We start from the raw sequence: 17,449 nt of genomic DNA, 5'->3' as shown, positions 1-17,449 counted from the left end.
GGAGACATTTTCATCTTCATATAAATGAGCCTTTAGTCAGACTGTCACAAGACTTTTACAAACTTTTATCTTGGATATCATGGTCAATTTTAGTATTGTAAATCAGTCCTCCTTCAAATTAATGAACATGGTTATGTAATTTGCCTCTTTCTACCTTTTTATTATACCAACTTCTTAACTGCTTGGTTCTTAGAAAATGGTTTACAACCTGATCCTTTGCAGCTTTACTGTAATACCCACACAGTTCATCAGGACTTGCTCCCAAACACGTATACCTAAGTTCATACAACCTTGTGTATGGTTTAAAAGGAAGGGGGGTGTTCTTTCCTGGCTGCACTTTCAAGAAAGGATAACCTTAAAGAACTCAGTTTGGGAATGGAACTTTTTGCCTACTTACAGATTGTCAAAACTGCATCCGAGTTCTCTAACAAACATATCTGAGATTTTGCAAGTGTTGTGTTTTGATCTTAATCGTCCCTGAATCGTGTGGATGGGGCAGACTAGAAACTGAATTGTAAAAGAAAAGAAACCTGTAGATTGAACAATCAGTAGATCCAGTGGTGGGGGGCGGGACAGTATTGGCTCAGGGTGTGTGTGTGTGTGCGCGCGCGTTTAAAATATTTATATCCTGCTCCTCCAGTGCACTACTGCTCAGGGTGGCTCACAACATTAATAAAATAGTTACAATCTAAAATAAAAGACTAATAACATTAAACAAGTTAAAAGACCAAGCTAAAACCACATTTTAAAATTACATTTGTTTTTAAAAAGTTTCAAATTAAGTTATTAATAAAAAACTAATGACTGGGAACTATAAAAACTAAAGAACCTACCAGATATAAGCAGCAGATGAAACATTTAAAAGCTTCTTTTAAAGGATGTGTTTTTAATTGTTTTTTAAAGACATTGAGAGAGGAAGCATGGCGGAGCTCTTTGGGAAGGGTGTTCCGAATCCGAGGGGCCACAACCAAAAAGGCCCTGTGTCTAGTGCCCACCAGCTGGATCTCTGTTAGTGGCAGGGCCATGAGCAGGGCCTGAGATGCTGAGCAGAGGCACTGGCAGGTTTATATGGGCAAATACGGTCCAACAGATACCCTGGTCCCAAGATGTGTATACCTTTAAAGGTCAAGACCAGCACCTTGAAACTAGCCCAGAAGTGGGCTGGTAACCAATGAAGCTGCCGCAGGATGGGTGTGACACTCATGAAGTAACTTGCACCCAAAAGCATCCTTGTGGCAGTATTTTGTACCAGCTGAAGCTTCCGAACTGTCTTCAAGGGCATCCCCAAGTAGAGCTCATTGTAGTATAGTCCAATCTGGATGTTACCAAAGTATAAGTGTCTGAGGTCAGGTCTGACTTCTCCAAGTAGGGTCACAGATGGTGTACCGTAGCTGGTAAAAAGCACCTCTGCACACCATCGCCACCTATGCCTCCAAGGACAGCCTCAGGTCCAGAAACACCTCCAGGCTTTGGACTTTGTCTTTCAGAGGGTGTGACCTCATCCAAGACCAGATCTACCTCACTACTCGAATAATCAGTTTTACCAACCCAAAGCACTTCCATATTATCTGTATTAAGTTTCAGCTTTTTTGCCACCATCCAGTCCAGAATAGCCTCCAAGCCCTGATTCAGAGCAACCACTTCCTCCCTGGTGTCTGCTGACTTAAAAGATAGAGTGGGTGTCATTAGCTTATTTGTTTGTTTGTTTGTTACATTTATATACCGCCCCATCCGAACAGCTCTGGGCAGTGCACTAAAACAAAACCCGTGAATCAGCTGTTTTAAAAACAATCAATACAAATGAATCTTAAAAACAGCATAAAACCATTAACAATTAAAACATTTAAAACAGTTTAAAAACCCTGGAAGACCAGGTCAAACAGATAGGTTTTAAGGGCTCTCTTGATGGCCAACAATTAACTCACACTACAGATTTCTGCTGGGAGCTCATTCCACAGCCCAGGAGCAACTACAGAGAAGGCCTGCCTCTGACTTGCTACTAGATTTACCAGTGGTAACTGGAGATGGACCTCCTCAGATGACCTTAATGTGTGGTGGGGATCATGCAGAAGAAGGCACTCTTTTAGGTAACCCGGACCTAAGCCGTTCAGGGAGTTAAAGGTCAAAACCAGCACTTTGTATTTTGTCCAGAAACATATCGGCAGCCAGTGCAACTGTTTTAAAATGGGCATAATATGGTTTCTCCAGGTTACCCCAGAGACTAGTCTGGCTGCCACATTTTGAACTAACTGAAGTTTCCAAATTATGTACAAAGGCAGCCCCACATAAAGTGCATTGCAGTAGTCAAGCCTGGAAGTAACCAGCTGATGTGCCACTGTTTTGAGGTCATTCTCTTCAAGGAATTGACACAGCTGTCAAATCAGCCAAAGATGATGGAAAGCACTCCTGACCATGGCCCCCACCTGAGATACCAGGGTGAGGCCTGGATCCAAAAGCACTCCCAAACCACATACCTTTTCCGTCTGGGGGAGTGTAGCCTCATCCAGCACAGGAAGATCTAACTCATCCCTCAAATTGCTTGTATTCACTTGCAATTTGTTCTCCCTCATCCAGCCCATTACTGCCTGTAGGTGGGCATTTACAGAATGAATGCCCTTTCCTGATGATGATGATGATGTATTTATTTATTTATTTAACATTTTTATACCACCCTAAACACAAGTTCTCTGGGCAGTTTACAAAACAATAAAAACAACCAATAAAAGATGAACACATTTCAACTATTAAAATTTAAAAAGTTAAAACTTTAAAAAGTATTAAATCAAAACTAAAACACAATTAAAACAATATCTAATTAAAAGCCTGGGTGAACAAATGCGTCTTGAGTGCCCTTTTAAAAACTGTAAGAGATGGGGAGGCTCTTATTTCAGCAGGAAGTGTGTTCCAAAGCCTCGGGGCAGCAATGGAGAAGGCCCATCCATGAGTAGCCACCAGATGAGCCAGTGGCAACTACAGACAGACCTCTCCAGATGATCTCAATGGGGTGTGTGGTTCATAGCAAAGAAGGCATTCTCTTAAATACCTAGGGCACAAACTGTTTAGGGCTTTATAGGTTATAACCAAAACCTTGTACTTTGCCCAGAAACTTCTCGGCAGCCAGTGTAGCTCTTTTAAGATAGGAGTGATATGGTCTCTCTGAGATGATCCAGAGACCAACCTGGCTGCCGCATTCTGGACTAACTGCAGTTTCCGGACTATGTACAAAGGCAGTCCCACATGGACCGCATTGCAGTAATCAAGTCTGGAGGTGACCAGCAGATGTACTCTGTTCTGAGGTCATTTATCTCAAGAAATGGACGAAAGCCCCCGAAAGGTCCAAAAGTACCAACAGTCACACTTCCTCTGTCAATTCCCGATTGGAGATCATCCATCAGGCCGACCAAGGCAGTCTCTACCTCATAGCCCACCCGAAAGCCAGTCTGAAACGGGTCTAGATAATCGGTTTCGTCCAAGACTACCTGGAGTTGGGAGGCCACCACGCTTTCAGTTACCTTGCCCAGCCACGGAAAGTTGGAGACAGGCCTACAGTTGCTCAGCTCTGAGGAATACAGGGCAGGCTTCTTCAGAAGTGGTCTAATAATTGCCTCCTTAAGGCAAGGTGGCATCCTGCCCTCCCTCATAGAAGCATTTGTGATCTCTACTAGGCCTTCTACAACAACCTCCCTGCCAGATAGTATTAGCCACGTCGGGCAAGGGTCAAGAGAACAGATGGTAGGCCGCATCTCTCCAAGCAGCTTGTCCACATCCTCACGAGTCACAAACTGAAACTGATCCAGCCTAACCACATAAGTGGAGTCACTGGACACCTCTGATTCACACTCTGCAGTAATTGTGGGGTCTAAGTCCAAGTTGGCCCAAATACGAGAGATTTCATCCACACAAAAATCATTAAACATGTCACAGCGGGTAATAGATGGTTCCAAATTCTGATTCAAGGGAGGAGTGGCACTCACTAGCCCTCTCACAACACTGGACAACTCTGCCGGACATGAATTTGCAGACGCAATACGGGCTGAAAAGAATCACTTCGCTTCTGTGCCGCCCATATTGCTAGAGCATAGATCTTCAAATGTGCTCTATGTTGTAATCTGTTGGATTCAAGTTGAGTCTTCCTCCATTTGTGCTCCAGTAATCTATCTCGCTGCTTCAGCCCCCGTAGTTGTTCTGTATACCAAGGGGCCAATTTTGAAGCGGGTCAGAGAGGACGCTTAGGTGCGATCATGTCTACTGCCCTGGTGAGCTTGCTGTTCCAGTTCTCCACCAGGGCATCAGCAGGATCACTGGCAGAGCCAACACTAAATCCCTCCAAGGCTTCTTGAAACCCTATTGGATCTAATAACCTTCTCGGGCGGACCATTCTAATGGGCCTCTCGCGCCTGCGAAGGTGGGGTGTGACTGTGAGTCCAACCTTAACCAGTTGGTGGTCTATCCATGACAATGGGGAAATCACAGGAGTCCCCACCCATGGAACACCACCCTGATCAGAGAGAAAGACCAGATCAAGCATGTGACCTTCAATGTGCATTGGTCCCGAGACCCAAGGATAGGCCCGAGACCCGAGGATAGGCCCATAGTTGTCATGGCTGCTATGAACTCCTGAGCCGTCCCAGACAAATCGGTCCCAAAGTGGACATTGAAGTCTCCCAGCTCCAAAAGCCTGGAAGACTACAACGCCAAACCCGAGACCAAGTCCGTCAGCTCAGTTAGGGACTCCACTGGGCAGTGGGGTGATCGGTACACCAAGAGAAGTCCCAGTCTATCCCTTGTCTCCAAACTTAGGTACACACATTCAATGTGGTCAGACACTTCCACGGGGATCCTGGTCAGGGAGAGGTTATTCTTATAGACCACAGGCACTCCACCTCCCCTCCCACCTGCTCCTCAACAGAGGAGCAGCACCTGCTCCTCAACAAAGTAACCTGGAGGGAGAAGCTGGGACCAAACTGGGCCACCAGCCTCCCCCAACCAAGTCTCTGTAATACATACCAGTTCTGCCCCTTCATCCAGAATCAGATCATGGATGGTTTCAGACTTATTCTGGACAGACCTGGCATTACAGAGGAGCAAGGTGAGAGTCTGTGGGAGGTTGGCACTGCTCCCCAAGGTCAAAGAGCTGACAGGGCAGCTGAAAGGGGAAACAGCTAATAGATTTCTGACTTCCCTTCCCTTCAGCGATGCTCTGACCTGCCAACTTTACTTCCTCTATTCCCCACCACCATCGGAATAGCCACCCCACAGTCAGAGGACACACCCCCTGTCTCCCCATCCCCAGACAAACTAAGACACATCTGGAACACGCAGGATCTGAAAACAACAGGAGCCAAAAATATATCACCAGACCCTCGCCCTCATTGCCCCCTGAAGTGGCTCACCCCAAGGGGCAATCCCCTTTGGTGTCGCCCCTTTATTGGCGGCCCCACCAGTGGTGGGCCCACCGTCACAGGGCAGCAGCCTTTTTATAAGCCCAGAAAGATGGCTAATCTGAGCAGCTGACCCTCAGGAACTATTGACTCACCCCCCCCCCGACCTCAGTCCCGCACAGACTCACCTGCAGGGCAGCCACAGCCCCACATGCTAGGGGGCACGCAGGCTGGAAAGCTGACAACAGCAGACAACAACCACACATGCTCTCACCACTGGGCAGCCACTGTCTCTGGGAAGCAGATGTTAAAGCCTCCTCCTCCCTACAAAGCTTCTGGCAACTGAGGCCAGAATGATGATGATGATGATGATGATGGTGATGACAGAGAGATATAGATTTGGGTGTCATCAGTATTCTGATAACACCCTGCACCAAATCTCCTGATGACTTCACCCAGCGGTTTCATGTAGATATTAAAAAGTATTGGTGACAGAATGGAGCCCTGAGGGACTCCATATAACAGCTCCCATTTTGAGGAGCAACTGTCACCAAACTCCACCATCTGGAATCTGCCCAAGAGATAAGAGTGGAACCACTGCAAAGCAGTACATCCTATCCCCAACTCCCACAGGCAATCCAGAAGGATACCATGGTCGATGGTATCAAACACCACTGAGAGATTTTTAAAAAAACCCAACAGAGTCACACTCCCTCTGTCAATTCCCTGGTAAAGGTCATCCATCAGGCTAACCAAGGCCGTCTCCACCCCAGAACCAGCTCTAAAGCCAGTTTGAAATGGGTCTAGATAATCAGTTTCCTCCAAAACTGCCTGGAGTTGCTTGGCCACCACCCTCTCAATCACCTTGCCCAGCCATGGGAGATTGGAGACCAGCCTGTAACTATCCATCACTAAGGGAATCCAGGGAAGGCTTCTTAAGAGGCGGTCAAACTATTGCCTCCTTCAATCAAGGAGGCACCCTACCCTCCCTCAGCAATGCATTTATGATATTAACTAGGCCACCTCCAACAATCTCCCTGTTAGACAGAAGCAGCCAAGTCAGGCAAGGATCCAGCGAACAGGTGGTAGGCCTCACTGCCCCAAGCAGTCTGTCCACATCCTCAGGAGTCACAGACTGAAACTGATCCAGTCTAATACTGCAAGAGGGATTGCTGGGCACCCAAGTTGGACAGTGTTGGTTTCTTTAGCTGAAATTCTCTGTACCTTTTAGACATCCTAATGAGCAACTTGTCATCATTTATCATTACAGATTTCTCTTTGTAGTACTGCACCATAGCCTGAGCTGCCTCAGTGTATGCCATTTTTAGAAAATCCTGATTAGTATATTTCATAAGAATATAATTAGCAACTTTTCCAAAGGGAAGCCCAAGGTTGATGACATCATTTTCTGCAGCTTCCTTCAGGAAGATTACAGATCTGTACTATTCAACCTGGGGTAGATTTCCTTTGTGGGAGCACTTTATGGGATTGCTGGACAGTCCAAGTCGGCCTGGATACAGGAGATTTTATCTACAAAGAACCCATTAAAAGTGTTACAGCAGAACAAAGTCTCCAGGGACTGATCCAAAACAGAAGGAGCAGAAATTAACCTCCTCTCAACCTGAGATAGCTCTGCTGAATGTGAACCTGCAGATGCAAGGCATTCAGACCAAAAAATGTTTTTTAACCACACACACCACCACCACATAAACCTTCAAATGGGTCCTATCCTGTATCTTGTCAAATTCAAGCTGTGTTCTCCTCCTCTTGCATTCCAGACACCTACCCTGCTGCTTCAGCCCCCACAACTCCTCTGTATACCAAGGGGCCATTTTTGAAGAGTGTCAGAAGGGATACTTAGGAGCAGTCATGTCTACCGTCCTATTGAGTTCCCTATTCCAGGTTCCCACCAGGGCATCAACAGAATCACTGGCAACACCAACATTAAAACCCTCTAAAGATCTCTACTGGATCCCTACTGGATTCAGCATCCTTTTCAGGTGGACCATCCTAATAAGTCCACCACCCCTGCAGGGATGGGTTGTGGCTGTGCGGGCCAAGCCAACCTTAACCAGGTAGTGGTCCGTCCATGACAATGGGGAAACCACCAGATCCCCCTCCCACTGAACACCACCCTGATCTGAACAAAAGACCAAATCGAGTGTATGGTCGGCAAAATGAGTTGGTCCAGAAACTAATTGGGATAGGCCCATAGTCCTTCAACACCAAAAGTCTGGGAGACTCCCACACCAACTCTGCAACCAGCTCCATCAGCTCAGTTAGGGAGTCAATTGGGCAGCGGGGTGGACGGTACACTAACAGAATCCCCAGCCTATCCCTAGTTCCCAGCCTCAAAAAAACACAACCCACTCAATATAAGTCAACTGGGGCTATTCTCATGATCAGCAAAAATTGGGCTAGCCTCCTCTAGCCCGATTTTTGCTGATCGTGAGAACCACCGGGCTCAGCTGTGAGCCTGGTGGTTCTAGAATGGGTAACCCGCTCAAGTACCCCTCCCCTTAGCCCAGGTTTGCGGAGCGCTTGCTCCGCAAACCTGAGCTATCTGATCATGCGTAGCTGCGGCGTGGCTCTGCACCATGGCTACTCATGAGTAGACCCCCGGCGGGGAGGCGAAAAGCCACCTCCCAGCTCCGGGGTCGCCCGGTATCCAGGCTGTCCTTCTGGCCAGCAAGAAGAGGGGAGGCTGTTGTTAATCTCCCTATAGTCCAGCAGGGGAGATAGGCTGGCAGAGTCAAGACCACTCACTCACCCCTCTGGTCAACTCCTATTGATGGCACTGCAGCCCACACCTACGGATGACCTCTCCCAGAGCTTTCATGTAGATGTTAAACAGCATAGGAATCTTAGCGAGAATAGATCCCTGTGGAGCATGCATCCCCCAGCACCACCTTCTGAGTACAACCCTCCAGGTAGGAGTGGAGCCACCATATAACCATGCCCCCAAGTCCCAACCTGGAGAGATGACCCAGAAGGATACCATGGTCAATGGTATCAGAAGCTGCTGAGAGGTCCAGGAGAATCAACAGAGTCACATACAAGAGTCAAGCACACAAGAGTCAAGCACACGCGTGGTAGGCCTCAGTCTTCCAAGCAGCCTATCCAACTCTTCAGGCAAAACATCCAATATAAAAAGACCATTGGTAACATTCAGTTCTGGTGCCACAAAAACCTTAGCATCCAAGTCAGAACGGATACCAGCAATTGTATCCGCAAAATCGGCTAAAGTAGTATGACCTCTGCTTTTGTCTCCTTCTTATGTCTGCTAGTAACTTCTCTTCATTTTTATCAAGGTCCCCATTTTCACATTGAAGATTCCCTTTTAATGGAAATATTTCATTGTTGAGGAGTTGGCTTGAGACAGATGAATGGATTATAAAAGGCAATGATTATGTGGGTTACCAGCTGTCAGCTAGGATTCTGGGTTGGAAGGGGGGCATTATATGGGGCTGAGGAATGACATGAAATGTCAAAATTCCTTCGGTAGTAAGGAACACTGTGTGTTAAGATTATGTGAGATGCCAGCTGAAGATATAAGCTTTCCCCTGACCCATTTCTCTTAGCCTAGTTTTTGTGTGTATCTTGAGGACGGTTTATACATGCATGCATGCATGCATGCATGCATGCTCATCACTTGATGATATCAAGAGGCAACTAGCACATGTGGATGCTCCAACACGATATGCCACCACACAAAGATTATTCATATTGTTCAGGTTCTCCCAACCCATCCAGTGTTTCCTATCTGGGAATTGGCACGCTCCCGATTTCTGGTTGTAAGAACTTGGAAATTTTGCAGCAGTCAGGTTGGCATCATGACATTGCCAAAAATGTCTGGACTCTTACATTCAGAATTTGGGAGTGTGTGCATCACTGAAATATCCCAATTCCCAGTTCCCTACCATCATGGGGATTGTGAGAACCAGCCAACTTCCTCACATCATTCAAATGCAATACTTTTCAGTGGAGACAGTTCAGGCATTCCATTTCTGGTCACCATATGGATGATAATCACATATCCAGTAATACCGGCTGGTGTAGAGTAATCAAGTTTAGAAAAAAACCACAAGATGTATGATGAACAGGGTTTGATTGGATCAGGAGGTGGAATGTGCATGGGCTATGTATCTCCCCTCTCCCAGCTGTTTGGACTGATGGTGCTGGGAGGCAACTCCTTTGCTGTGCCTCAATTTTTTCCTTTCTCTCTGTCTCTCCCTTGCCAGCACTAATGCACATTTCAGGCTCACATCAACCTGCTTCCTCCATTTCCTTTTAACTGCTCCCTGTTCTCAGAGCTGAACTGAGAGTGAGCACCACAGATTAGCTACCCTTCTTTATTAGTCTTTGTAAGCCTTGGGGAAGATCAAGCAAGTTTCTCCCCACTACTAGACAAAGGAAAAGCTCCTGAAACCCTGCTGAAGATATTGATACAAGAAAACCTAGAAGCACATCAGTTGTGCATCAGTACTCTAAGGCCGACCTATGTGTGTTCTGTGCTTTAAACAAATTGAAATCCTGCACCAACAAAAGCTAACTTTTTCAAGTGCTAAAATCTAAGCAAATTTTCATGATTTCCCTTATTTTGCACATTTTTTTCTGGCTCTACTATTCATCATGGAGGGATGAGAAATACCTATACAGAGCACAGGAGCCCTGGCTAGTAGAAATCTTATCAAGCAATTCCTCTGGCTTCTGAGATCTCACCAGGCATTTCCCACACACCTTCAAGCACATCCCCACAATCATAGGGACTAGAAAACTGCTTCTTTAATGAAATCTGAGCTGTTCAAGAAATTAGACTATGTACCCAATACCACATTCTATGGCTTTTCTGCACTGCCACAGAATTGCAGCACATCCTCAGCCCTAATCTACCATTTGGTGCACATTTTGCTGTAGTAGCCATGTAGTAGCCATGCTCTCTGACACTTCCTCATGATGACTTTACCTACTGCAGATGTATCATGATGCTTTTCAAGTCATACAGAAACTCCTGATGACCTGGAGTTTCCACACCAGTTTCTAACACCTGCAGGAATGTCTGACAAAACTCTTCGTGCCACTGGTCATTCCCACATGACTATCAATGTGACACTTTACATCCCTAGTGTCTGTAGTAGCCCGAGTGTACTGGCCATGAAGGTTTTGAAATAACTTGACCACGGAGACGTGGTATTAGAGTTACTTGTGTGTCACGTCCCTAACTTAACAGAACATCTTGCACACCAATTGTGTAGGAAGGTATATGTTTAGATTCCTGGGAGGTAAAGCTAGCATCAGTCGCATCAACTGCTATAGGATGGCAGCAGCTGCTCTTCACAGTATGCACCACACCTCTAACACATAATGCTTGGCACTTTAGAAACAGCGTCATTGGGGACAGGGCACAGTTGTCTGCTTGTCTGTTTGGCAATTAACCATTCACATGCTTTTTGTTGTAACATGCGCTTCCTCTCTTGTTTCCATTCAAGCTTTGTACAGCATGGAAATTAATGTGGAGAAAGACAAACAGACAGGAGAGACCAAGATTCTCTCTGCATCCCCCATTGGCCCAGAGGGAGCTCATCAAAGAGGAATCAAAGTCTATGACGATGGTACCAAAGTAGTCTATGAGATGCACTCTGGAGGCACCGTGGTAGAAAACGGAGTGCATAAGTTAAGTGCAAAGGATGTCGATGAACTAATTCAGAAAGCTGGACAATCAAGAACAGGGACTGTATCGGAGAGGAACACAATAGTGGATGGGAACCTCAGCCATATGAAGGAACAGATACTCTTCAAGGAGGCAAAACTAGAGATGGTGCACAAACCTAGCAAAAGGCATTCTGGGAACCCTCGACATCAAGCAAAACTCTCTGGGGAAGAAGTCCCAGAAGCCAGTGCAGATCACCCAGTAACAATGATATTTATGGGTTACCAAAACATAGATGATGAAGATGAGACAAAAAAGGTTCTGGGTTATGATGAGACAATCAAAGCAGAACTGGTCCTCATTGACGAAGATGATGAAAAGTCATTGCGTGAGAAGACAGTGACTGATGTGTCAACGATGGATGGAAATGCTGCAGAGTTGGTTTCTGGGAGGCCCCTGTCAGACACAACAGAGCCCTCCTCACCAGAGGGGAAAGAAGAAAGTCTACCTATGGAAAAAGTCCCAGGTACAGAAAAGAAAAAGCGCTGTCAATGCTGTATTGTCATGTGACCACTTCTTCCTTTCTTCCTCTTCTTCCGAGCAGCACATGCTCCATCACTCCCTTAGACTTCACTGTATTTTTCTAACTGCAATACTGTGAACTGGAAGTGACTGCCTCCATTGCCTTGCAGTTGGGTTGCTCTGATTTTTCTAGCTCTTCAAGGGAGATGAGTCGTGAAAATATGATTTCTCACCAAATGCACTGTTTTAGGATTATTTTTTAAGGGTGAAACATAAATGAAAAGTGAACAAAGCGCTTTCATATTCAAGACAGTTCTATATATAATATATGAATATGCATAGTTATTTGTGTGTAAAATATGCATATTTATGTATTGCATATATTTATAAACATATAAATGTATATGAAGAATTTTACTTTATATATCTAGCAGGTATGCTCAGCCTTCTAGGGTGATTTTGCAGGACTCAAAGTTTCACTTACGTGTGAGCCTTAAACTGCATTTTAGAAATTTTTAATATTTTTTTTTTTAAACTGGGGCAAGGGGAGGGCACTTTGATCATGCTATTGTTTTGATATCATAAAATTCATGCCCTTCATTCCCAAAATGACTTCATAGCTTTGTTTTGCTCCAAACTCTGGAAGCTGTCCAACAAACTTTGCTCCCATATAAGCTGCCATAAAACCGCTGGTGCTTGGGAAGAACTGGAATAGTGCAGGGTGGACTGCATACAGTGGGTTCGACACACCAAATGCCACTGCTGTGCAACCTCTATTTTGCTGGGGGTTGTGTGAGGAGCTTCTGTGCAAGCTCCCCTGAGAGAAACAAATGTTTCACAACAGCTGTGCTTGGCTAATTGCTCCCTTTGGGATAGAGTTCTGTGTGGGTAACATGGCTGGCTTCAGTGGACCTTGTATGCGTACAGCTGCGTGCCAGATTACAGCCTTGGAGTTTATTTTGCAAAATGAAAAACATAACATTGCTCATATCCACTGACGGTTGTAAACAGAAATGAGGTTGAATTATTATTATTATCATTACTATTGTTGTTGCTTTTGTTATTATTTGCGTAGCAAATTGAGAGAGGGATTTGGGCTGGGGGGTCTTATCTGAATCTTCCAGCTTACAGTATTGTACATCTGCTTCATCCCTTTGCATTCAACCTGAGTGAAGGATGTTGTGAAAGGAGGCCAGTGGTGGTCACAACCAAAGTGTAGGTTCTGATTTAATTACCTTTTGGTAACTTCCTACGTTTGTTTGCAGCCTAGCTGCTGTAGCCCTGGTATATGAAAGATTCTTTTGTGGTTTACTTAAAATATGTACCTATAATACGTATAATAGGTTCTGAAAATGAAACTGTTCCTATCAAAAACAGACTCCATTTTCTTAAAGGGAGAAGGTCTTAGTTCTTAATGTGCACCTTTTATTAAATAAGACTATAGAGCATTACCTTCACTTACCTGGAGAATGGGAAGAGCAAAGTAAGGGAGCTGATTACTTTAATTGGAGCAAGCTCTGTTGGTACTTGAGTACAAGCTTGCAAGGTTCAGTGAGCTCTTCCTCAATAGAAACAAGAAAGCTATCCACCAAAAGAATAAGCCAAATTCTTGGCATCTGCGGTCACCAGAACAGCTTGCAAGATCCTTAGGACCTCATCTACCTAAAGTGACTCATATTTGTTCTAAAGAGTTGCTCTTGCTTTCCTAAAAGCCTAGCAAAATTGCCTTTAGCTTTCTCTTTTCAGTATGAAGAAATGCTCAGTGAATCATAGTAGGTCATAAAATAAAAGTTAACCCCTTTGCTTACTTTGTCTATCTCACTGGGCATATTCAGACACATCGGCTTACATACTGCACAGTCTACCATCTTTCTAAGCAAGATGCCCACACACTACAGTGTTCCGCTGAAAAGCACTCTGCCACTGTTTGCAAACATGCAGAGCCCCCATGGCTCCTCAGTACAGTGTCATCGCTGCAATAACGAAAGTCCTTCATTCCCAATGGGAGCTCCATCGCTGCAGTGATGCTGCTGTGGTTAGGAGCCATGGAGGCTCTGCATGTTTGCAAGCAGCAGCTATTTTTCAGTAGAACACTGCGGCATCTTGCTTAGAAGGATGGTAGACTGTGCACTTTCCCCCCTGGGAATTGTCCCTGGTTAGAGAACAGGAGTGGATCGTGGGCTCACAAGGGGTCCCTCCCTTCTCATCCCTTACTTCCTTGCTGCGGAGTGGGAGTGATGATCAAATGGGAAAACCCATGATTATTTGACCATGGGATTTATCCAGACCCTGAAAATTAGGGAAAGTTCCACATTTTAAAAAGGCAGAATTTCCTATTTGATCATTCGCTTCTCCCCTCTGCCCAGTGCCCACCATGGAGGTGAGTGCAGGGGAGAGAATGTGAGAGCCTGCAACCTTCTCCTGATCTCTCCGAGACATCTGAACAGATATGTTGTTCCAAACAAGCATTTCCTGATAAATGGCCCCACAGCAAATTTACATATGCACAGAGGTAGTTTTTTATTCAATCTGTTCTCTTGAAAAACTCCCATCTGAAGCCCTCTGGTAGGAGTTTCAGGAGACAACCCTAGCTTATTTAAGACCATTATTATTCACAGTTGTAATTTCTGACTGATGCAACTTAAAGGTGTCTTCCTCAAAGAACCTTAAATGAAAATATAGCCTTTTGATGAAGTCTCATCAGGAAGGATGGATGAATCCGCTGTAATTTGAGGCCAGTGGGAAATAACAAATCCTTATCATGATTACAATGAACCTCCTTGTGATGTGTATCCCACTGGCATTTCCAGTGGAGATATTCCTGATATGTATGTGAAATTCAAATGAGAAACAATACTGTTGGGTGGCATTGAAATGATTTAAACCAAGGAGGAATTTCGCATCTTGGAATAAGTCTTTGGAAAGACCATAAATCCAACAACAATCTCTTCATAGACTGAGGTTGTTTTTCACATTGTACCTGTTCTCTCTTGAATGGTGCTTTTACCGTATTACTTGTTAGCTTTAAACATGGTGTTGAACAATGTTTTTGCTCTGAACTCTTTTCTTTCTGTGCCATTAAGAACAGACACCTATTGCATGGTAGCATTTTTGTAAGGAGTACCAAACCACAGTGAGATTTGCAAAACTATATCACAAGGTGATTTTGAACACTTTTACTTGGCAGTATGTGGCACTTGGTTTCAATAAAACCTACTTCCATGTAAGCATGCTTAGGATCACAGCCTTAAAAACTAGATTGGCTCATAAAAGGACAGATTCTGTCATGCAGCTTTTCAGACTTTCATTCTTTTAATTCTTTTAAGAGAATTAAATTCTTTTAATTTAAGAATACAAATTAATTCTTGTATTATTTTAATACAATCATTACAAAACCAATACTCAATATACAAATAATAAAATACAGCGCACTATAGAAAAACCAAACAAGCAGGTCAGAGTGTATGTACGGTGGCACAAAGAGACCAAGAAATTTGCTGACTACGTCTGTATTTGTTACAGGCACAGATAAATGGCTACCATTGCCTTTCAACATTATTATTCAGTCTCCTTTCATTCTAACCAAATCAAGTGTGTTAGTTTAAGGGGGACACAGTCCATTTTGATGGGAATCTAGTTATATGCACCCTCCTGCAATTTTTTTTTTTTTTGCCAGTGTTATGCTTAGCATCTTTCAGCATCTTATTCAGCATATTTCTCAGCTATAATATGCTTCACAAAGTCTAATAAAAGAACCAAAGGGTTCAATAGTATATTACATCCCATGTAACTAATATCATACTTGCTAGGTAACACAACATATTGTTACTATTGAGATGAGATTTAGTATTGGTTTGCAAGTTGAATAAAATTGCAGGTGATTGCGGGTTCACAACTTCATTCTTTTAGGATCCAATTGTGCTTCAAAGCTGCTGGAATCTTTGAGGGCACAGCAAAATATAAGGTATAAAGGTTAGAAATAGAGCACAAAACATAGACCATTTCATTTTCTAATACTGCAGAAAACTGAGTTTCATTTATTGTTGTTTATATTCTGATAATTCCCCGAGTGGTCAGTGCACTGTCTTTGCTCATGCATGCCAAGCCAATGTTTACCCAGATATATCGTTTTTAGGAGGTAATCTGAAGTGGAGTATTTACTGTTGTTCAAAAACTAGCTTCCTGTCAAGCACAACAGACCATTGAGAATGGTAGACATAATCCAACCAAAATTAAGCACATGTATTCCCCATCCAAACCAACTGGTGGGTCTTGACCTACACTGAGTCATCCTTGTGGATTCTTTTTCTCAAAGAGCCATAGAACATTGCCTTGATATTTTTCTAAAACGTTTAATTACACCTTCAGTCCAAAACATGACAAATGTCAAATACATTCAAATAAGTGAATATATAGCATCTAATCCAAACATTTGCAAGAACTTTGAAGTGTGCATGACCTCTGTAAAGAGGCTGAGCCATTCAGTTCAGTGCCAGGTAATGCTCTGTGTACACATTTGGAGAATTTCTTCCCAACATGCAAATGAACAGAGCAACCTGCATGCAAACTGAAGTGAATGGATCAGGGCAATGTGTGTTTTTATCACTGTATCACTGAATTTCAAACCAAATTTATATTTTCCCCCCCACTGCTGTTTACCTCTGAAAGCAGAATAGCATTAGGAAGTACAGGTAAAAAACAAAGCAAGTAGTCCAGTCACTGTTAGAATCTGAGAGATGTGTCCGAATGGAGACTGTCATCTAGATTACAAATTTATGTCCGTTTTATATGACCTTAACTGTAATGACTTCCCCTCAAAGATATCTGGGGAGAGTGCTGAGAATTCCATTTAGAGTTTTCTAGTGCCTCTCACATATCTACCATTCCCAGCATTCCTGGGGAATGACTACTGGATCCATTTTGAGCCTATAATGTAGATATACCTTTAGGGAGTGTAGATGATTTTCAAAATTTCTCTGTCTGTATACTCTGTACCACAATTATGTGTTTGCGACTGCAGCACGGAAAAATACTTAGAGCAAGAAATATAGTCAGAAAAGATTAGATTCTTGACTGTTTGGCACAATGAATATTTCGCCTTAACTTTTGTAAATAAAAAAGAGAGAGATAAATCTTTTCAGCATGTTTCCTACTCCTAGAATAAAATAAGTAAGCGGTACAATTTTTTAAAAATTTTGTATTTTCAAAGTTTCTACAAAGTTACCTTAGTTTTCATGAAGATTTCCTTTTGCAAAATTACCACATCATTTTCTGATTTTTTATTTTTTTTTAAAGAAACAGAAAACAGAACAACCACACTTACCAAGTGTCCCCTTTAAATTAAAGGAGCATCAGTACAGAAAGAAAAGAATTACAGGGTTGTTTTCTCTTTTGGTTTCCTGTGGCTGATGTTACAAAATGTTTACATAACTCCTCCGGTTTGCCTTTGTGATATTATCTAAATGAATGACAAACTCTAGGTATGATGTGCCATTGGACAGATTGCCTTAGCACTCTCTTATTTTATTCTGAGTCCCCCCCACCCCACCCTTCAATAATGCAGGTTGTATTCCAAAGCTGTATAAACACAACATTCTCTTTCAGTCTCCCTGTGATCCAAAAAGATCGAAGTCTCTTTGAGAAATGTAAATTGCATGGCACTATTTTGGATCCAGATATGAGCCTTGATCCGTAGTGGTGTCATAAATGGGAGAATTGGGCATTGCGTACAAAATACCCATTGCTGGGTACATAGTTGAATATAGACAGCCATTACCAAACAGTCAAGTCTTTTCTCAAGAAGTAATATAGCCACCTGGTAAGAAGGTCATCTCTCTCATATATTGTGAAGTAGTGAAGAGGATGTTCTCACTCCCAGTTTCCCTAGATTCTGATT

At 43.6% G+C, this 17,449-nt stretch overlaps 1 protein-coding gene across 6 annotated transcripts in view; it reads left to right on the top strand.

Moving 5' to 3' along the window:
- The window catches only part of PALM2AKAP2 (PALM2 and AKAP2 fusion), a 392,130-nt gene that overhangs the window by 188,433 nt on the left and 186,248 nt on the right, over window positions 1–17,449 (top strand). For 5 of the 6 annotated variants that reach the window (XM_053289405.1, XM_053289406.1, XM_053289407.1 and 2 more), the window contains one exon: window positions 10,871–11,557. The exons of the other annotated variant lie outside the window; for it this stretch is intronic. In XM_053289405.1, the coding sequence (XP_053145380.1) occupies window positions 10,871–11,557 (687 nt within the window). The remainder of the gene's footprint in view (window positions 1–10,870; window positions 11,558–17,449) is intronic. 6 annotated transcript variants of the gene reach the window in all.

The sequence above is a fragment of the Hemicordylus capensis genome, chromosome 2 (assembly GCF_027244095.1).
Source record: "Hemicordylus capensis ecotype Gifberg chromosome 2, rHemCap1.1.pri, whole genome shotgun sequence".
NCBI classification, from domain to species: domain Eukaryota; kingdom Metazoa; phylum Chordata; class Lepidosauria; order Squamata; family Cordylidae; genus Hemicordylus; species Hemicordylus capensis.
This window is presented reverse-complemented; position numbering and strand designations above follow the sequence as displayed.